At 39.5% G+C, this 22,175-nt stretch overlaps 4 protein-coding genes across 6 annotated transcripts; 2 read left to right on the top strand and 2 right to left on the bottom strand.

The window, feature by feature from the left end:
• Window positions 1-857: 857 nt before the first annotated feature.
• Window positions 858-12,657, top strand: LOC108601992 (GATA-binding factor A). 3 transcript variants are annotated; one of them, XM_017989991.1, is made up of 4 exons: window positions 858-941; window positions 10,658-11,251; window positions 11,319-11,586; window positions 11,650-12,657. In XM_017989991.1, the coding sequence occupies exons 2-4, from the start codon at window positions 10,757-10,759 to the stop codon at window positions 12,366-12,368; spliced, it is 1,482 nt and encodes a 493-aa protein (XP_017845480.1). In that variant the 5' UTR covers window positions 858-941; window positions 10,658-10,756; the 3' UTR covers window positions 12,369-12,657. The 3 variants fall into 3 exon arrangements, with proteins under 3 accessions (XP_017845480.1, XP_017845478.1, XP_017845479.1); XM_017989989.1 differs by lacking the exon at window positions 858-941 and adding an exon at window positions 7,508-7,589; XM_017989990.1 differs by lacking the exon at window positions 858-941 and adding an exon at window positions 7,508-7,589 and having other exon boundaries at window positions 10,658-11,242.
• A 2,221-nt stretch (window positions 12,658-14,878) lies between these two features.
• LOC108601598 (protein takeout) lies at window positions 14,879-16,215 on the top strand. Its single transcript, XM_017989498.1, has 3 exons — window positions 14,879-15,008; window positions 15,482-15,722; window positions 15,777-16,215. Exons 1-3 carry the CDS (start codon window positions 14,879-14,881, stop codon window positions 16,213-16,215), a joined length of 810 nt encoding a protein of 269 aa, XP_017844987.1.
• A 44-nt stretch (window positions 16,216-16,259) lies between these two features.
• Window positions 16,260-17,245, bottom strand: LOC108602103 (protein takeout). The gene is made up of 3 exons (XM_017990127.2): window positions 17,128-17,245; window positions 16,692-17,066; window positions 16,260-16,638 (listed from the first exon to the last, which is right to left on the bottom strand). Exons 1-3 carry the CDS (start codon window positions 17,213-17,215, stop codon window positions 16,328-16,330), a joined length of 774 nt encoding a protein of 257 aa, XP_017845616.1. The 5' UTR covers window positions 17,216-17,245; the 3' UTR covers window positions 16,260-16,327.
• Window positions 17,246-17,721: 476 nt separating this feature from the next.
• Window positions 17,722-20,799, bottom strand: LOC108601955 (inhibitor of nuclear factor kappa-B kinase subunit beta). The gene is made up of 5 exons (XM_017989940.1): window positions 20,624-20,799; window positions 18,787-20,267; window positions 18,549-18,730; window positions 18,089-18,490; window positions 17,722-18,027 (listed from the first exon to the last, which is right to left on the bottom strand). The coding sequence occupies exons 1-5, from the start codon at window positions 20,733-20,735 to the stop codon at window positions 17,988-17,990; spliced, it is 2,217 nt and encodes a 738-aa protein (XP_017845429.1). The 5' UTR covers window positions 20,736-20,799; the 3' UTR covers window positions 17,722-17,987.
• Between the last annotated feature and the right edge of the window lie 1,376 nt (window positions 20,800-22,175).

Genomic DNA, 22,175 nt, shown 5'->3' on the forward strand with positions numbered 1-22,175 from the left:
GCGATATAAAGGCAACACCCACTTTTATAGCGCGATAGCGTGCTAGCGTCCCTCTCTCTGTCTCTCTTGCAGCATGTGTAAGTGTGTGTGTGTGTGTGTGTGCTTGAAACTCGTTTGTTTGCCCATTGTGGCAGCCACTGGCAAACTCAAGCCACAGTCGCGCTCACAGCGTACGTCCAACCGGAAGCTCTCTCGTTTCGTTTCGTTTGTTAGCTCGCTTAGCTCCAGCTCCAGCTCCATCTTGTGCGCCACGCCGTGTGTATGCGTCTGCGTGAGTGCTTCCCCATTCCAATCAGAACAACAACAACAGCAGCAGCAGCAACGAAAGCCAGTGGCAAAACTGAAATTCTGAACGTTTGGTATTCAGTTTAGTTTGGAACGTTGTTTGTATGCGAATTAGCCAAGACGTCGCGTGCAAAATTTTTGTAATAAAAATCTTATGAAAAAGCCGTCGCCAATTGTGAATTTTACTCAAAAGCCCACATCAATATAAAAAAAAATATTTGCATACAAATAAAACAACAACAGTGCACAGTGGCAATTTATAAAGAATTAAACAATTCCATAGCATTTTATAGCTCTCAGTCGCGCTCTTTGTGGGTTTTTTCTATTGTTAATTATGTGTTTAATGTTATTGTTGTTATGTGTGTTATGCTAATTGAAATATTTGCCAACAACGCGTATCTCTCATATCGACTGCGGCATCTGTATCTGTATTTGTATCTGTATCTGTATCTGTGCTTCGCTTGTTTTGTGTCATTTAATGTTAATGTTTAGGCACTCGCATACAAATTAAATTCTGAAACACAACAAAACGTTTGCTGTCAAACAATAAAAGCAATTAAATTACTGTAAAACGCAAACAAAAATCAATACAATATAAATACGCACTGGACAGCATTTGCATACGGCAGCAAATTGGAACTGAGTAAAATAAACAGGTAAGGATGTGAGCTATAAATACATTTGGCCTTCAACAGCGCAACTCTACTGCTTTATGATGATAAATGATTATCCAAGTTAAACTAGCTTACCATAAAAATTATACTGCAGCTACATTTTTTATGACCAAATTAGAAAATTAACGCTTGTGATATTTTTGAAGTAAACCAGTTTGATCTCATTTCTATCTGCAGCCATCTATATTGATTTGGTTGCCATAATGTACATCATTAATCAGAATTGTGGAGCACAGTTCATTCAGCAGTCGGACTTCCGCTAGTCTAGCTAACCAGTTTACGCTGCTAATTGTGGCATGCCACATTAATCGTTTAGCGTAATTACATGTGCTACAGATTCGTTAGTTCGTTAGTTAGGCGGCTGCTCTTTCAATTATTAAACGTTGCCATTTCAATTAGGCTGCAATGAGACACGACTAACTGAGCTGAACTGAGCTGGCGCATAAATTGCGTAGTTTATGCTTATTGAGCAACTCAATTAGCCGGCAACACTTTATAAGGCCATCTAGCTGCTAATGCCAACAATTTGTTGCTATATTATGGCCAACTACAAAACGGTTTGTCAACAGCGTGAAAACGCTGGCGGTAGCGCAACAAATTGAATTGAATGAAAAATAAACTGAATTGAGCATTTCAATAAAAACACAAATAAAAACGCAGTCATAAATTTAACTAAAACACAATACAAAACACTTAATGTGTAACCCAAAAAGCCAACAATAATGAATTGCACATTAAGTATAAATTTAATTATGACACGCATAACAAACATTAATTTAGCTTTTTACGACACTGATACGTTGAAAGCTTGCCATTGTTTTGGCCATGGTGCATTAACTGAAAGTTCAAACTGTCCCCTTTGACTGATATCAATTTATAATTTACTGCTCAAGCGTTGCCAATTAAATCAACAGCTAAACAGAAGCTTTATCATCAACACATTTTTCCAAGACATTACACTCTGGCAGAGTTACAACTTTGTTTTTTCTTCTTTTATGTCTAAATCTATGTGGCAGCTGGGCTTGAGCAAAACAAAAGACTTAAGCGCGAAACTTGCCGGCAGAGCAGGCGTCAAGCGCATGATTATTCATCAAGTGCTCAGCAAATAAATCGTGCAAAATGCACATAAATTAGTGCAATGTGTAAGCGGCTGATAAGCTGGAATAACTTTTATTTAATATGCCTAACAAGCGTAATAAAAAAATGTTATTGCAATGCAGCTAGCGTTAATTAGTTTGTTAGCAGCCTTTGAACTTAGGCTATGCAATAGATTTCAAGTGTGAAAAAACTTTTCTAACTTGCCTCATTCATTTCTCAGACTTGGCCTTCAGCTTCATTAACCCTTTGCCACACTTTCGCTCATTTAGAGGCAAGTGAGCGTTGCAGCTCGACAATTCGACAAGTGCCATTTCATGAGAGCAATTAACTGCTGGCGCCAGCCCAAGTCAGACGCTAAATAACAATGACACAACATGACAGCAGTGTCTGCAAGTGCATTGCCAAAAATAAAAGAAAAAAGTGCTATGAAGTCATTAGGCAAACATTTTTCCGACCATAAAATTTGCTGACCAAAAGGTAACTGAGCCTCAAAAACGCTGCGTGTGACCCAGTGGCACAGGTTATGCCATACACATATACATACATATATATATGTGTGTGTGTGTATTTGCCTGCTGAGTGTGCGTGCCGAAGCGCCTTTTAATTTATGACACTTTTATGAGACCAGCAAATAAAACTCAAATCGGCTAAACAAAGTACCGACCAATAGTGGCCTTCTTGGACAATTGCATCATAAATCTTGACCGGGAATCGTTTAGCAAAAGGCAAGAAGTTAAGGTCAGTGGTATGTGTAGCAGGGCTGCCAGGTCGGCGAAACAAATAAGCGCTTTCTAAGAGCCAATAGTCGAGTTTACGTACCGGAAAGATTCAGGCCAAGAATTCTCAAGTTACAACCAGAAAGAAAACAAAAATAGTAGAATAGAAATTTACATAATATTCACATTAGTAATTGTTCAAGCAGCTGGCAACCCTGCTTGCATTTAGTTCAACCCCCAGTAACAAATGTAATTATGCAACTTTTAACGCTGCTGCGCAGCCTACACGTGCAGGTAGCCCAAGACTTGTATGCAACACGCAATACAGCAATGTCTAAAACCAGCAACAAATAAATAAACAAGTGTGTGTGTGTGCAAATTGCATTTTAAGCAGGTCAACGGGGCAAACAACCCAATAGGAAGGTGTAGTCTGAGCTGAGCATAAGAAGAAAGACCCATTGACCCAGGGCGTGCGAGGCCAGGACTGAGACAGAAGTCATGTCGTGCGTTCCACGACGCTGGCGACGCTAGTCTGTGCTACTTGCTGTGTGGCGAATTTGTAGAAAATTTCTTTAAAAAAAACATTTACAATCAAATATTTTATAATTGCACAAATTGAATTTGATTTATCGCTCAACTAATTGAAACAAGGGAATAATAGGTCTCAGGAGTTTGGCGCCTCGATAAGTGTATAAAGCCCACATAATTCTTAGCCCCCAGGAATACTTAAAATATATTGCCTTTTTATAAACTGTTTAAAGTCTGAGCATAATTAAATACTTATCGTTAAAGGCTTTGTGAAACACTCAACGATAAGCCTGGCATTATTCATAACGATTCTGGTTATTACACATGCCTCTCATATCGAAGCTGCGAGTGAAATCAGCGCCTTTTATCGTTGGCACTGAGGAAGCAGCTGTTCCAGCTATAAGTTAAGCGATATGCGCTTAAATCTGAAATTCAAGTTATACAACAAGAGCACGATAAGTAAACAGTTCACAAAAGCAGCTCGCAGTCAATTTTGTCGTCGTATGCCATATCACATAAATAATAGCAAGATTTTTTTATATGTTTTCTATTTTAAGTGCTGGCATTTAACGAGCGTAATTAATTAATTAAACAGCAGTAAAAATTAGGCGAGTTCGGCGCTAAGCGAAGCTATGTTGATATTCCCAAGCATGAATTGTCAACAGTCTCTAAAAAATATAAAATGTAAATGTCACAAAACAAACGCAGCAATGTGTAGAGGGCACAAACAGCGAAAGAGAGCGACGACTTAAGCCGGCTCGACGCCAAGACACTTAAGAGCTTTGGACTTGCTACGACTTCGACTGACAAGCGGTGCAGGGGAATTAGTTGCTCAAGTTGGAATTTGTCTGCCCGCGTGCCGAAAACTTGTCACCACTGCAGCCAGTGTGGTCGACCGCGGGACAAGAGTGTGAGAGCGAGAGTGAGAGCGAGATAGCCAGATCTTAAGAGATCAGAGATCAGTTGTATATTGGCCGCCAAAGATCAATCGAAAGCGCTGCCTAATATAGACGCCAGCCAAGCAACAAAATCAGGTTTGGATTTCAGGCAAGCTGCAGTTGGGCTGAAGCTGATGATATGATGCATTATTAAAAATACTCAACTTGGCGACAATTTATAACTAACTAACAGTTCGTTGCTTAAGTCTTTTGTTTCGCCAGCATAAAAGTGCGGTAATTAATTCTAAAGCGAAATGCATACAAATATTCTACAAACATTATCAGCAATTATACCCCAGGCGCGAGCAACAATAACGCACCATTTCCGCCATCATTTCAGCAATTGATAAGCCACAAGTGTATACGGTATGCATATGAACTGACACTCAGTTTCTCACAAAATCAACGATTGGAACAATCAGTTAAATGCTTAAGCATTGTTGTTATTAGTCCTCAGCAAGCTCTTATACTTCTCTACTCTGCCCTGCTCGCCACCCATCAGTTGTTGCCCTGACTCTGCTTATCAGTCGAAATATTCAAATTGAGTTTGTTATTTTGTTTTTTGTTATTCTCTGTTTTGTAAGTAGTCGCGTTTCAATTGCGTTTTAGTTGTTGTCAAGTACTTTGGGCAGCTCTACATACTCAAGACAAGTGTATGTATGCATGTGTGTGTGTGACAATTGCTGCGTGGCTGTCAAGTGTCGCATGGATGAGTAATTGCCTCAGCTGCAATAAGGAAAAGCCCTAATGGCAATGCGATAAGCTAGGCGGATACTTATTTGCACTCAAGGTTTATTTTAAGTGCCTACAACTAAGTAATTAGCTTCAGGCAAAGGATTGTTTTGTTTCAATTCGTACATGTAGCCTAATTAATTAACTCAACATATAAATTGCAGATATGTCTCATTATTAAGACTCTTGCCTACAATTTTTTCATAATTTGAGCATTTCTCTTTGGCTAATCAAATTATGAGCTTCCAATTCGAATTCCACACACCATTTATGAATGCCTGGCTCTTAATAGCGCCATGCCGAAGACACAAACGCATCTCGGCAAATGCATTTGCTACATAAAAAACATAATAATTACAAGCACAAATGGTCCAAAACACTCAAGTGAGCTGCATATGTCTGCTCTGGAGAGCGATTCTCATAATTACACATAAGATGAAATAAACATACAAATTTGAATAAAAGCGATATAAGCAGAGAGACATGGAGCCCTCACAACTGTGCTGCACACTCTGCAAGTGGAAGGTGAAGTCGATCTGTGTCGGCGGCTGCTGCTGCTGCTGGGGCTTGCGTACTTTGCCATTAAGAATCGAACCACAAATCCACTTAAAATCACTACAAAAACCAATAAAGATTTCTTTCATCTTTGCCGAAGGTGCGCGCGAGATGGCAACAGAAAGTGCGAGCCAGAAAGAGATAGCTACAGCGAGCGAGTCATTGCTGATCGATGACAATCATGGGACAATCAATGGACTTAGGCCCAAAAGAAAGTCTTCAACATTAGGGTTGGCGTTGGCGGTGACGCCACTTTGAAATTTCTTTGGTGACATTTTCCAGCATTTTTTGGTTTCAGTCAATTGAAAGGGTTCAGGATTAGTGGAGCCAGAGCAATTATCATTTGTCTGCACGTTATCAGCGAATGTTACAAAAAACAAAAATAATATGCATGCATATCGATGAAAGTTCTTGCTATGCGCCATAGAAATTTCCATAACTGGCAGTTTGCCATAAATCGCCGAATACATTTCCATTTACCATACAGTCAAGCGCGTGCCAGACCTTCCATGTGCTTACTTCGGCTTTCTTTTAGCGCATTGGCCCGATAAACGTCATAAAACTTAATCACCAGGCTAAGGCTAAGGCGCTCCGCTCCGCGCAGTTTTAGCTGCAGCTTTAATTTCAGCATCATCTTTAGCTTCAAGCTTCAGCTTCAGCGCAGCGTCAACAAGATCGTGTGGATGATCACATTAACGGTGCCGGCGCATGATATATAAAGCTGTTCACAAATTAAGGTCCATTAGCGCAGCAGGATGTGTCAGCGTCGATTGAAATATGCGCTTGTCTACCTTGCGGTTATATTTTTCTTGTTCTCGCTGCTCTCTTGGCTCTTTGCATGCGCTGTCTGCTGTTTTTGTTTTGACAACATTTCGTACCTCGAGTGTGTCTCACTTTTCACTCTCACAATGCCTAATTTTTTGCATGAACCGTAACTAAGCCAAATTGCTTGAATAATGAACCTACGAACTTCTAAATTGTAACAATTTCTTATATACGCCTTGGGTAACTCTCAAGATTAATCGTTGCTAATGAGGCGTCAATTAATTAAAGCCAAGCATTTGATCCTTGCATCCTTGTCAACACACAGACACACGCCCAGGAATTGGTGATAGAACGGGGCTGTTGTTATGCCCGCCTCTGTCAATGTAGCTTCGGTTCTCGCTCCGGGCCGGATTAGATCTTCTTTGGCCAGGGGATTACTTTCACGCAGACGCACTTAAGTGCCTACCGTTCTGCTGAGAACCTGTTTGCAGCGTCTCAAGTGCAATGAATAAATTTCAAGACTTACATGAAATTGACTAATTTTCAAATGTGCATGTATGCGTGAGTGTTTGTGTGTGTGTGGAAGCGCCGCAGTTGCGTCGCTGCATTGGAAAATGCACCTACAAATTTTTACCTGTCAGCTGCGCTTGTTGCTCGCTCTCGCTCTTTTGATTTGCTAGCTCGCTTGTGTGAAGGCGACGCCTGCAAGTGACACTCGAGGCAGAAGGCGGACGTATAGACAGACGGACAGCAAACGGACGGACGGATTGAGAGACTGAGACTGAGGTTGCCTGCCCATTGATGAAATTGACTTTTTATGTTGTTGCCGTTGACTTCTTTTCGAATTTTGCGTGGCGCAGTCTCTGTCGCTGTCGCTGCCGCTGCTGCAGTCGGCGCTGGCCGAAACTGGATTTTTGGGATTAAGTTTTTGTTTACTTTGAGGCGTTTTTTAGTTTGTTTGTACGCCTCAAGGAAGTCGGTTCGTTGTATTCGTTTGTGCCCAACAATAACAACAACAATGCAATAACATCATAAATCGCGTATTTTGAAACTTTCAAGTGTTCCATAAATGATTTTATTGCTTTATGGGCAGGATTAATCAAAAGTCTGACAAGCCAACTTAAACGATGCAAAATACACAGTGATCAATTAATAAGTGTAATAATAAAACAAACTGCATTTGCAAATTGTTGTAACTTTTGTGTAGCGGCTAATAATTGTTTATCAATAACACAAGCCAAACTTATACAAGCAAATAATTTATATAAAGCATGGGCATTTTACTAAGCGATGGTGATGTAAGTTTAAATTTAAATTTAATAAAATATACATAAGCTTAACGGTTATCAGACACTCATTTAAAATCAACATTATCATTTGAGAAACATAAATTATTTGCGATAAAAGCAGCGCTTGAACAGTTAATATTGATTTCATTTTCATAAATTGCCTTCAGTACGGCTGTTGGTGATTTTGTTGGTGAATTCAACAATGAAAAGCAAACAATGCTAGATAGTGCAGAGTGAAGTAATTAATTAATTAAGTAATGAAATGTTTTTTCAAGCATATAAATTCCAGTTTGTTGTTTAATAATAAGAATAATAATAAGAAATAAAGCAGGCGGGTGTTGTTGAATTTCCTAGTTATTGGTGTGAAATTCAACATTTCCATTATTTGTAATTGTAATAAATAGTAATTGAGAATATTTCACTGAGCATTATTTTCCAAATATATTGAATTGATTGATTAGTAATGACACTTAATATTTCCATTTTTTGATAGAAGATCTTATCTTCCATATTAATTACACCAATATTTCGCATAGGCGGTAACTGGTGGAGTAACCAAATCAGGTGACTAGTAAGTCGGTAGTCAGCCCTGAAGTTAATAGAGCTTCATCTGAGAGCTGTACTGCAGGGTAACAGATGCTTTCAAATTCAGCGAATGGTCTTAATTATTGCTTCAAATATTTTTTTATACGATATAATTTTAATGATCGCATTATTTACTTAGAACTCAAATTCAATTTGTCGCATTTGCCTATTCTGAGATCATTATTAACTAACGTATTCGTTAAAGAATGGACAGATATGAATGAGTCAAGTGTACGCGGGAGAAATGCAAAACAGGATTCGCTTAGCATAGAGCTAAGACCCGAAGTAGACTAGTGCGCACCCGGTTTTGCGGTCTGCGGTCTTCAAAAAAGGAAAGAGCAACCACTTAAAGCGCCTCTTTAATCCTAAGTGTTCGCTGGTCGGTTGGGGACTACTCGTTGGCTTGTTTGTTATTGCCCCGTCGCTCAAGTGGTTTTCTCTGTTTGTTTTTATTCCGTCATTTGGCGGTGACAAATTATTAACGTTCTACTCATCGTCTACACTCCTCTCGCTCTCACACACTCCAGCTCTCTCTTGCTCTCTTTCTGGCACTTGCGCATCAGTGCGGTTGTGTTGCATTTTTATTAAATTGATTTTTTATTGCTGTTTATTTTAATTCCTCGCCTTCTTCAACGCCGTCGTTGAGCCCTTTTTTTTGCTGTTGCTGTTACCTTTTTAGGTTTGCCTAAGCGCCTCTGCAGTCACTTGCTCTGATCCACATTTCGATCCTGTTCTGGTTCTGGGGTCCGCCGGCTCATTTCAGCCTGCAACATGTTGACAATTTTTCGTGTGGTGGTCGCGCAGAGCTCCTTTGATGCAGCACCGCTTGCCGGCGCTCTCTTTGATCGACTGATCTTCTAAAGGGAGCGACATCATTATGCACGCGTGGTCAACTCTTTGATGGCATGGATTTGTTGTCCATGGCGTTGTAGCAACCAGCCTCAGTACCCCGCACCTCTCTTTGACCAGTCCGAGCATCTTTTGGAATGCTGCACATTTGTTTTGGAATTTCGATAATTATGTTGACATTTTGCGTAAATTTAGCCTAATTTAAATTAATAGCTCTGAAATAAACTTTAATATACTGTAATTAATTTGTTTTTAAGTGTATATTGCATTGAATATTATTTAAAGTAAACATTGAAATATGTCGTGCAAGATTTAAAAATTATTAAGATTTAGTCTCTTATACGTTTAAATATATTTTTCTTCATAGCCGCCGGCTATTTCAAAGATTAACTAGCTTGCATATATCTTGTTTCTAAAACGCCGTCGGCCAATATTCGGCTAATGAATATGAATTCATTTTAGTTTATGTAACTTTTAGTTCTCTCTTCAATTTAGTCAAATGTTTTGAACAAATTCGCCATTTTCAGCAGCCATCTGTTTTATTGATATTGTAAATTGATGTGAATTCGTTGGAGCTTGAAAATTAAAAATTTCATACATCATCGCATTAAATTTGTTTGTGGATAAGATAAAGACGTCAAATGTTTGTTTCGATTGTCTGAAAATGAAGAATATTTTGCAATTGGCGCCTTAATTGATTTTGTTGTGAAACACGCATTTTGTTGCTTGTTTTTTATATACACATACACAAGTATACATATATATATATGTTTTCTTGTTTTGGTTATTGAACCTTTGTAAAAACAAAATTATGCGGAAAAGAAATTTCAGCCGTACGGCACTTGAAAATTTTCATGTGGTGCAAAAATTTTGAACAATGCTGATGAAGAGAAATTTAATTTAAAAGGGAAATAAAATGGAACGAATATTGAGAGACAGTGATATTAGACTTTGTAAATAAAATTTATATAAATATTTTATTTATATATTACAAATTTATGGTATTTTATGAAGTAGAGAAGGAAAGAAAAATAACTATCTATATGGAGCAGTGTCAAGTCTCTCCTTAAAAATATTTCTTAAATGGAAACAGTAACTCGTTTAAGTTTAATAAAATTTCTTAAATTATTCACGACTGCTTATAAAACTAATATGATTATGAAAGGATATCTAGGTTCGCTACTAAAAATCATAAAATATGCAGCCCACATAAACATATTAATATATAAAGCGTAGTGTAGTGGTGTTGCCTACGCATCGCATCCATAAGATACTCAAGCCATAAGTGCTGGCAATGCAAGAGATACAGCAAGCAGCCACAAAAGATGCAGCGCGCCATTAATTTGAGTTGGGTATGGGTAAGGGTATGAAAGGGCACTGTCTGAGCCAAAACAAGTTCTGCTGAGCACTGAGCAGGAGCAGTGGGGGGCGAGAGAGTCAAAGAAGTGCAGCAAGTAGCTGTGTCTGTGGCCAAAATGGCTGCTTGCAACAAGCACTTGCCCAATGGCAGCCAAGCCAGCGGAGGCTGCAAGCCAATGAGAAAGAGAGAGCAAACGATAGCTCAATCGGTTGCTTGTGGAGGGGGGTGGGGAGCTTATAGCAATGCGTCTAATTCGTTTGCCTTTGCTTTGCTTTTGTTGCAGTCCACCTCGGATCAGCAGTCGACGCGAGACTATCCGCAGTTCGGCGGCGACTATCACAACGTGCAGCTGCAGGTGGCCGCCGTTGCCGCCAGCTCCAAAATGTATCACAGCAGCAGCGCCGCAGCCGCTGCCGCCTACACAGATTTGGCTGCAGCTGGCGGCGCGGCCAGCGTCTCAGGCTATCATCACCAGCAGGCAGTGAATCCCGTCTATGTGCCCTCCAATCGCCAGTACAACCATGTGGCGGCGCATTTTGGCAGCGCGGCTGCTGCACAGAATGCTTGGACTACGGATGGCTTTGGCACCCATGGGCAGTTGCAGGCCCAGTTCTATACACAAAACGCGGCAGTGATGATGGCGCCTTGGCGCAGCGCCTATGACCCCACGGGATTCCAACGCTCCTCGCCCTATGAGAGCGCAATGGACTTTCAGTTTGGCGAGGGACGCGAGTGCGTCAACTGTGGCGCCATTTCCACACCGCTCTGGCGACGCGATGGCACCGGCCACTATCTGTGCAATGCTTGCGGATTGTATCACAAGATGAACGGCATGAATCGGCCGCTGATCAAGCCCAGCAAGCGACTGGTGAGTGCAGTGAGTAATCCAAGTCCAAGCGGTTGTCACTGAATATCTTTGCTAACATTGCGATATTTTCTCATAGACTGCCACGCGGCGCATGGGACTGTGTTGCACCAACTGTGGGACGCGCACTACGACGCTCTGGCGACGCAACAACGATGGTGAGCCGGTGTGCAATGCTTGTGGTCTCTACTTTAAGCTGCATGGCGTCAATCGACCGCTGGCCATGCGCAAGGACGGAATTCAAACCCGCAAGCGCAAGCCCAAGAAAACGGGCAGCGGCGCCACAAGCGGCACCAGTGGCAACAGCAACAGCCTTGAAACCAGCAAGGAATGCAAAGAGGAGCATGGTAAGCATAACAACAAACCAAATTTGGAGCAACAAACTTTAGTTTTTGCTTATACGCATGCAGATCTCAAGCCAACGCTTAGCTTGGAGCGTCATAGTCTCAGCAAGCTGCCTACGGATCTGAAGAGCACTTTGGTCGGCAGCGCAGCCAGCAGTCTGATGAGCCAGCATCATGTGCAGCAGCAGCAGCAGCAACAGCAGCAACAGGCGGCGGCGGCGGCAGCAACACACCAGCAATGCTTTTCGCACTACGCCCAACAGCAGCAGCAACAGCATCAGCAACAGCAGCACCAACAGCAACAACAACAGCAGCAGCAATCGCAGCATCCCCAGCTTGATCATCAGGCGCAGCTGAGTGCGCGGCAGCTGCATGGCGCCAGCTCACAGCTTTACACACCTAGCAGCAGCTCCGCCGCCTCCGCCTATACAACGCACAGCAGCAATGCCGCGGACACGCCCACGCTGAGCAACGGCACGCCCTCGCCGCACTATCAGCATCATCATTTGCATGCCGCCGCCGCCGCGAGCAGCTCACATGGACACCATGCGGCCGCTGCTCATCATCATCTACATGCGGCAGCTGCTGCTGCTGCCTACGGCGTCAAAACAGAGGCGAGCGCAACCAACTATGACTATGTGAATAACTGTTACTTTGGCGCTTCGTTTGGTGCGCTTGGTGGTGCTGCGTCCTCTGCCATGGCCAGTGGGGCAGCTAGCGAGCTGGCCGGCTACCATCATCAGCACAATGTCATCCAAGCCGCCAAGCTGATGGCCACATCCTGAGCAGTTCATCAGTAGAGGCGCCTCGGGCACTGTGATCTCTAAACCACGACACACACAGCATTGAAACTCTGTTGGACATGAATTGAAAAGACTTTTGCATTAGTTTCTAGTTTCCGATAAGTTCCACCTACACTACACTGTAAATAACTTTCAACCGCGCACAACAATTTGTACAAACTTATTTTCCATTGCTTGATCTGTTTTCTTGCTCGCCATAGTTCTAGTTTACACCATCTATCAGTTAGCCCAAGTTCTCCAATTAGCATTAAAATTCATAATTCATAAAATAAATATTATATAGTTATATTTATGTATAAAACACTTAGCTACACTTATGTATGTTTAATTTAGTTTAGCTTTAAGTTCATGCATATTACAATAAAAATAAATTTTAATTCGAAAAAAAAACAAGTAAAAAGAAATTATTATTTGCATATTACAAACCTCTACATATAAAATAATGAAAGACTCAACCCTATGCCAATGATATCTATAGATTTTACCAATAGATCCGCCTATATTGCCGACATCTTTTAGTCAGTATGTAGTTTTTGCAAAAAAAAAAAAAACAAAAAACTTCTACTAGAAACTCTAAAGTCGATATTTGATATTTGCTTGTTTTCTACTAATATTTAAGTATATTAGTGATTAATTATAGCAAATAAGTTGCGATAGATTTCTTTTTATTCAAAAAATAATGTTTTAGGCTGTTCGGCTGTTATAAATGGCAATCGTCAAATATATTTGACAAATAAGTACAATATCATTTTATACAACTTATACTTACTTTTAATTTATAAAAATTCTTTACAGCATTAATTTCCACGATGCATCCAGAAGTATGCAATAAAGTAATCATACTCTGCTAAAGAGCGCCGTAATGTATACTTCAGAAATATATGTTTTGTTTACATATTGCTATTTATCAAACCATTTGCGCTGTTCATATATTTTGTATATTCAAAGAGAGTAGTAACTTATAATAATATAGTACCATGTGATGAAGTTTAAATTTGTAATGAAGTCTATGCAGACTAATTATAGTATACCAAACCCTTTTTATTTTTGCCTAAGAAGCTTATTGAAATTCCCTATTAACTATTTTCACAATAGATGACAACTATTTAAGCGGTCAATGTCGATTGTTAAAAACACCGCAAGTAATGATACTTAAGCCTGACCGTAATTTGCCTGCCTTGCATATAAATGGCTCATAAAAAATACCTGAACTAAAGCTATTGAACTCAAATGGGTTGTAATACATTTTGTTAGCTATGCGAGCGTATTTAATGCAGTTTTAATAAAAAGACTATTGCACAAATTTTGGCAATAAAAGCAAGAAGCTGAAATTGAAATTGCACAGCTCGTTAATTTATTGCTGATGACACACAGTCCCCGAGGAAGCAGAAATTCGCATTAAAGTATCCAAAGCATTAACGCAACAACGGAGGCTGGAACTTAAAACTTATAAAAACGTTACAAAAGTCAGCAAATTTGGTAATTTCCGCACGCGACGCCAAAGAGATGGCGAGGTGAATGTTGTTGAATGTGGAAAGGTGGTCTATTGCCGCAATAGCAACCTTGCCCAGGGGGAGCGCTGACTCTGACTCTGAACATGCAACTGACGAATAAGTGGAAAATATGAATACATATAGGCTGGGGGCCTGCCTCCATGGCCCAATGGTCATGCATATTAATGTCTATTATAAAAAATCGTTTATTATCTTAGGCATCGGCAAAGATAAAGCAAATTGACTGCATAACAAAAGACTTGCAACCTGTTGCGGCATGTGCTGGGGACGGTGGTAATCAAGCATAAAGCAACAAGTAAGCTAAACTATGACAGTGACAAAGCTGCAGGTGGAGGTGGAGATGGTGCAACAACAACAACAACAATAACAATAACAACTTTCTGCGTAATACCAGAAGTAGTCAACAGGTGAACAACTTCAACTTCAATAACAACAACCGCAACAACAACAAGTCGGCCTGTTACAAAACAAGTTGGTGGCATGTACGCAATGAAACGAAAGTAAAATTTAAAAACAAAACAAAGCAATAATTCAAATATTAAGACAACAACAAATGGGTGATTAAGCACTTAATGTGACCACTTTGGACGTACTGCTAATGGACTTTGCTCAAAAAGTAAATATAACTAAATAATATCAAATCGTAACCAACTATTGTAGAGTATACACAACAATTTTGTGACATTCAAGCAACTTGTAAAGTTGGAAAGCTCATTCAAGTGTAAACGGGTAATGGCTTCGAGTGCAAGTTCGGTCTTTGGGGTTTTGGATTCGGGTTTTGGACTTGCGGAATTCGTAGCACGAATATAAAACGTAAACAAAAAGTGAACCAAGACTTACCGTAGAGATACCAAAACTAATGTCACGGTTTCGTACAATCTTTTAAACGGCAGACACGGCATTCGGTTTGGAGCGTCAACGCGTTCGGACGCTTGTAACGGAAAAGTGTTTCAGTGATTTTTAACATTGTATTCAGAAATGTATAAAACAAACTGGAACTGGAAATTGCAATTTAGCTTAAGTGCTATTGGCTTTTTATATTTAATACCAAGCGCTGCGGCTTATACAAGAGAAATAATAAATGATAAGCCGCCACTGCAAGAGCGACGTAAGTGAAAGAAATTACACTAAATAAGCATAGCTTCAATTAAATATTACATTTCATAAATAAAACTATAATCGAAAAGCGCACCAATAAGTTAAATCCTAAATGATAAGAGATCCTTCGAGCTATAATTTCAAATTAAATATATTTTAATGTTAGTTAAATAGCAAAATAAAATATCGTATCCAGACATACTGTGGAGATGCAGTTTATCATATCCGATTCCGCAAACTACAAATTAATATGAAAAGAAGACTTGGCTCAAAATTATAATACATTATGTCAGAATTCAAGGTAGAGTAATAGAATGAATAGAAAGCTCAAATATAGAGTTAGAGCTTAACATGATTTAAGTGGTGTGAACATAAATTACAACACATTATAGCTAAATAATATTTTTGTTATTTTTAAAGAGTCATCAATAAACACAACAAGACTATATTTACAAAATATAAAAATTTCTTAAACTTCAATAGCTCCTTGGCTGCAGACCTGTAAACGTGCCAATCCCAATGAAAATAAATGCTTTCGCCAACTGTTTGAGGGCTGCTTTCCCGCCTTGGCTGCTGGCATACCCGCGATTGGCGTTAGAAGCTTTGAGCCACTGAACATTGATCAGGTATCTGTGTCAAAGGGTAGCGGCAATCTAGTCCTATCCGGTGGCTTTCAGAATTTGATAATTCGCGGACCCTCGAACGCAACCGTACGACGTGCAAAGTAATATAAGAAGCCCAAATATTAGACAGTTTTAATTAATTCGTTTGTCAACAGCTTGGATCTGGCGCGTCGTCAGCTGAACTTTGAGCTGGAGCTGCCACGCCTGCGTATCAAGGCCAAGTATAATCTGAAGGGTAATATACTGTTATTGCCTCTGGTGGGCAGCGGCGATGTGGCCATGGCATTAAAGAATGTGAATACGGCAGTTTATACTAAGATATCGCTGCGTAACGAGACACAGACTGGTGACGAGATCATTCACATTGATGAGATGAAAGTGAGCTTCCAAGTCGGCGCCATGAGAATACATTTGAAGAATCTATTCAATGGCAATGAGATATTGGCCGCTTCTATTAACGGTTTCCTTAATCAAAACGGCAACGAAGTTATAGCCGAGCTGCGGCCCGATTTGGAGATGGGATTGGCTGATATATTTCATGGCCTGTGGAACAATGTATTCTCCAAGATGCCCACTAAGCTGTGGCTGATCTAACGGAACTTGTAGGCTTGTATCATAGTACATAATTTATTTAGCAATAATAATATTTTGCATTTATACTGAAATCTATGATTAAATAAACTATAGTATTTAAATAACTAGCTGCTTATTTCTTTAGCTTGGGCAGCAGCTCATCGTAGCTGAAGGAATCAAACAGTTTGTCTATGGAGGCACGTAGTATGTCAATCAGTGCCTTTGTCATAAGTGGACGCACTTCCTCGGCCAGTGACTTCCAGTTTTCGTTAAGGAAAGTGTTCATACGATCGCCCAGCGCCTTGTCACCATTGAAAAGATTATCCAGATGCATGTGCACAGTCGATAGCTCATATTTGACCTTGATATCCTTGATCTTCAAGTATGTGGCACCGTTCTTCTGGTACTCCTGGCCGAACAGCTCCGTTTTCATTGATAAATTGCCTGGCAATAAACATTGGTTAATAGAGATTTGTTTAATAGGCAGATCAACTTACTGATGTCAATAGTACAGTGTCCATCGCCCATCAGTGGCATCATCATGATTTTGCCCTTAATGCTGTACTGCGATTCCAGATGCAGCTTAGGGAATGTCATCGAAACCATGAACTTTAAATTACTGGGCGTAATGGTAAGATCGTTCAAAGTATGCTTAGACATGCCAGTTATTTTCATGTTCTTATATATAGAGTGAAGATAAATAGCGCCGGAGTCCTGATCCATTTTGATCTCTGGCACAACCAGCGGTTCCATTGGTGGTATGAAAAGTTCTGGTATGCCCTTCATAAGACGCGGCTTAAGCGTGTTGAAGGACTCACGGGCACAGGTGTTTATATCCGGGGAGTCACGATAACATATCTTGACAAAATCAGCTGCAAATCGGAATTGCTTCAATCGGAACTTGCTAATATATTAGAATGATTCAATACTTACGAATTCGGCTAGTTTTGCCATTGGGCTTAGCTTGTGCATTTAGCACGAGCGCGAACACTACCAACGTTATAAACAATTGTTGCTTCATTTTGTTTAGGCCTTAACTCCAACCGCTGCCAATTTTATTCTGTGAGTTCTGTCGACTGTTGCAGCGTTTTTATAGCTCAGCTTCAGCTGTTGCTCAAAGCTGGCGCACAAAATTCTGCCGCAGTTGCAATTTCACGTGACATTGCAATCCTCAGCAATTTTCCAAAGCCACAAGCCATGTGAGTCTGAGTATATATATTATTTAATTAGCACTCATGCGTAGTGTTTAAGAACAAAGAAAGTAAAGAAACACATTTACAGCTTTAATCTAATGAGTGTTGATTCGATCTAACGAATGTGCAATCGTTGCCTAATTCCGCTTAAAGCTGTCAATTTGATTGAAGCATTAGCCACGTCATAATCCACTGCATGTTTTTGTTCTAAAGAACTCGCCAAAACAGACTGCTTCCAAACAATTATAATTCATTTCAACTAATAAGAAAACAATCGTGAATATATAAAAGCAACTGGCAAGCTACAAAATTAAAATCGGAGAGAAACTAAGTTTTAAAGCTGTAAGCAATTCACACCTGTGTGTTTTTATATTTTGTAACAAAATCAAGTAAATATAGTAATGAGAAGTGGATAACATGCAACAAAAAATATATAAAAACTTAAAGTACGCTTGTATATAAAAGCTTAAAACAGCAGTCGAATTGGTTTCTGTGAAACATATAAAGCACCAATAAAATAAATGAATATAAAACTTAAGCATTTAAATTCAAAAGCAGACTTATTCAATAATATCATTGGGACGGTGGAGCTCACATGGTCTATTGTTCAGCTCGATCGACTTCCATATCATGTTGAAGTCTGCAAAAATAAACAAGAAGCTTGAGAAATAAATATCAACAGAATCTTTCGTTATGCTTACGTTTGCATAGTGCGTAACGCTTCAGACACAAGGCTTTCCGTTTGAACACTCATAAGCACACTTAACTCTCCGTCAGCAGCATCAAAACTTAGTTGGCCCATAGCATTATTAAGCTGATTCATTACCGGTTGCTGCGGCTCCGCAGGACTTGGCAGCATTTGCAATTGCAACTGCAACAGCTGTTCTTGAATAGCTGTCAGATTTTGGCGAGCATTGAACAGAGCACTGGGTATTATGCGAAAACGGCAATGCGATTTATTTAGGTTCTCGCGCAGCTGCTCTACGTAGGGATCGCTATAAAACGCATGACGCGCTTTAGCATAATCTATGACAATATTATCACGCAACTCTTCACAAGGTAGTACAGCTCCGCGCTGTACATATTTCTTGCGAAATGGCAGACTGCAAATAAATAAATAATTTTAGCAGATAAATTTGTAGTATTTTATACTTTACTTACAGCCTTAATTTATCAGCCTGGCTCATTGTATTATAAAGTTCATTGCTTTGGCTTATTGTCGTATCGCGTATGCTGCGCAGTGCGGATTGATAGTGACGAATTATTTTATCAATGGCAGTTTTGGTCTCCTCATGTTTGAGCTCTAGCTTAAGCCAATCCGATTTCCATGCGCCTTTATTATTCTAAGGAAATGCAATAGTAAGAAATCAAATAAAAACGTATGTATTTATATGCTCACCATATCAAACTTTTGCTGCTGCGCTGCGGTGGCTGTCAACATTTTAAAGTGTTCCATAGCACCGAGTAATTTGATATTCTCAACATTTATCTGCGAAATATATGGCTCAAAGTTGATCATTTCATGCTCCAATGTCATTGCATATTCCTTAAGACCAAACAGCAATGTTTTTAGGTTTGTCTGTTCTTTGCTGAGCAAATAATGCATGTCCAGCATTCGGCGTTCCATCAACCAAGCCTTATGATTTGCAGACGTCGATTGAATGCAATACTGCAACAACTCCGTTAAGACAGGATTTGGCACCGAGTACTTGGCACCAGCTGCAGCATTAAAAATATACATCATGACTGGAGGATTGCCAGCATCCTCGCTGGTGTCAGCCCATGCATCCACATATAGATCATGTGGTTGTGTCGATGGTTTCAGCTGCTTGTGCGGATGACCAGTAGGTAGTACCAAGTACATATCTTTTATTTCGGTCATTCCTGTCTCTTTTATAATAAGTTCACCTAACTGCGGCATTGTCATATTGGGTGTTAGCTCAATCTCCAGCCGTTTACAGCTGCAGGCATCGTAGAGTGTTAGTATCTTCATGTCCAGCAAGCAATCAATTCCCGTAAATATGGACTGAGCTGTACTAACAGCTTGTACTTCATCAGTTGCTATCAAAGCACGAGTGCCACGTTGCTTATAATTAGCATCAAGCGCAATCGTTAGCCACTTGGTGAATAATGCCTGCCAGGGCTTGCTCAAATGATGCACAACAGGAATTTCGTTGTGATAGGTGAACGACTCTTCATTTTCGTTTTTATAATCCTGGGTTATAGCAATGCAATTGCTATTTTTTTTCATCAAATTAACATGGATATTGAATGGCGTTTGGTGGGGAATAAATGGCAGCTCGCCACACGCGATTTCATAGGCAATTATGCCCATCGACCAGTAGTCCACAGTATTATTATATACACCAGTGTTAATAACTTCGGGTGCGTAATAATGCCGTGTGCCCACTACGCTCTGCAGCATCGTTTTGTCCGGCGAGTTGCGCGCCAAACCAAAATCCGTTAGTTTATAAAGCTTTCGGCCATTGGGTAGACGCTGTATCACAATGTTGTCCGGCTTTAGATCGCGATGGCACACCCCACATTGCGTATGCAAAAAGTGTACGGCTTGACGCAGTGCACGCAATATCTCCCTCACCTCGTACTCGGCTAGGCCGTTTGCATTTTCCGCTCGTTTCAGTCGGTTTCGTACATCACCGTCGTTGCAATATTCCAATATAATCACCGGCAGTTGCCAAATGTGGTGGCTATTTAAGTATTTTACAAAGTCTGCTGATTCCTCACCCAATTTTACACCTGCTACTATGCTGGGCATTTGCTTAGATGCAAGCGTAAAATTGTGCTCTTGACACCAGCGCTCTTTCATTTTGCGTTGTTGGTCCACGCTAAGATTGTTCCCATTTTTGATAACTTTCGCAGCTGTAAATAAGAAACACATTTCTTTAAATAAAGCGCAATTCTGAGGCTGACTCAGCGCTGCTAAAGTAATGGTAGGGCCTAGAGCCTAAGCTCATTTATCAGCTTCCTACATTGTATATATGTGCATAAACATAAACATACACACACCAGCGCACAAAACTATAAACAAACAAATTGCTTGCATCAGCGAATTCTAGGAATCGGCTGTCGCTTTATTTTGTGCAAGTGTGTGTTAGTCTGTTTGATATACATATGTATGTATATATATGCATGTATATATATATATATATATATACATATATATTTCATTCATACTAATGTGGTCATGGGAGGCACGTACATGCCTTATATATTACCTATTTCCTGTTTCGTGGAGAGGTTCCTCCAATGCTGCACCTCCCCAAAGCCGCCTTGGCCGAGTTTTCGAATAAACTCCCACTGGCCTACAGTATTTGAAGAGGCTGCCATTCCCTTTTTCTTTCAACTATTTTCACTTCTCAGTAAACTTGTTCGGCACATTGATCAACTATTAATAGCGATCAGATGTTTGTGTTGTGTCCAGGGCTGCACTCTCACTATTCAACAGTACTACCGGGTCATAAGCAACAAGTTGTCCTAAATTTGCCAGAAACTTTTTGTTGCTGTTGATATTATTAATATTAATATTGGTTTTGTAATGTTGCCGCTGCTTTTAAATTGCAATTGTAGTTTTTATTTTCAATACATTTTTGAAAAAATAGTAATGAACTATTAATTATAATTTTTATTAATTCAATATTAATAAATTAAATATTAAATACAGAATTAGCAAGTATCATCCAAAGCTATAGCTGCACGTAAGCAACAACAAAATTTGATAAAGGGAAATGATATAAAAATGTAATGTAAACTGTATAATATATGTATGTAAGATTTAACTATAAGCCATTGTATTTATTAAATCATAATTTTTAAGATTAGTTTAATACATTTTATAAATATATTTAATTGTTGGTAATGTATTATATATTCATAGTTCAAATAATTCAAGCAACCGAAGGTTTAAAAATTTTTTTAATGTAACATAACATTAGCAGAAGTCCTGTGGATAAAATTCTTGACCTTCCAAAGCTACACACAGACTTCTCCGAATAAAATTTGGAACCCTATGGTTATCGGTCTAAAATTAAAATAAATAACTAGGTAAAAGAAAATATTTGAAAACATAAGTAAAACAGCATAATTACATTTTCAAAATAAATTGCAGGTACTTGTTTAAACGCGTGCTGACCCGTTATTCCAGCAGCTACCTTTTGATACATGCTACCCAATCCTTCCGGTTTCATGCACGCTCTTATGTGGTCATTAATGTCCAATGAATTAGCGCAGCTCATATCTTTTTTCTGTATTATATCCAAATCCTTCATTTGGCATTCAACAAACATCATTTTCTGATATTCGTTTATACTATTGGCATGAAGAACACAGCTATGCAGTTTATTTCCCCAGCATTCTAGAGTGCCGTGCTGGCAGATCACTTTATCGCTAGCAATCTGTTGGAAAATTATCTTTAAGATAATGCTCCATATCACGATTACTTACTCTGGCCTTTCCGAAAGGAACTAATGTTATGTTCAAGCATGTGTGGTACTTGATGAATACCGGCCACAAATTAGACAAGAAATCTCGACTGTCGGGACAAAGTGTTTCGTATAAGATCGTAAAAGATAATGTCTGCTCAAATTTTAATTTGTTTCATAAATGATAATTATTATTATAACTACCTGATTTGGACAATTGTGATCTTTTCCGTAAATAATTACAAATTTAAGTAAAGTCAAAGAAATTATTAAATTAATATTTCTCATTTTTAATCTACACGCTTGTACACTTCGTCTTGTAATGACCCAAATGAGTTACTAGTCAGTC

Source organism: Drosophila busckii, chromosome 3R, assembly GCF_011750605.1.
Source record: "Drosophila busckii strain San Diego stock center, stock number 13000-0081.31 chromosome 3R, ASM1175060v1, whole genome shotgun sequence".
Lineage (NCBI taxonomy): Eukaryota > Metazoa > Arthropoda > Insecta > Diptera > Drosophilidae > Drosophila > Drosophila busckii.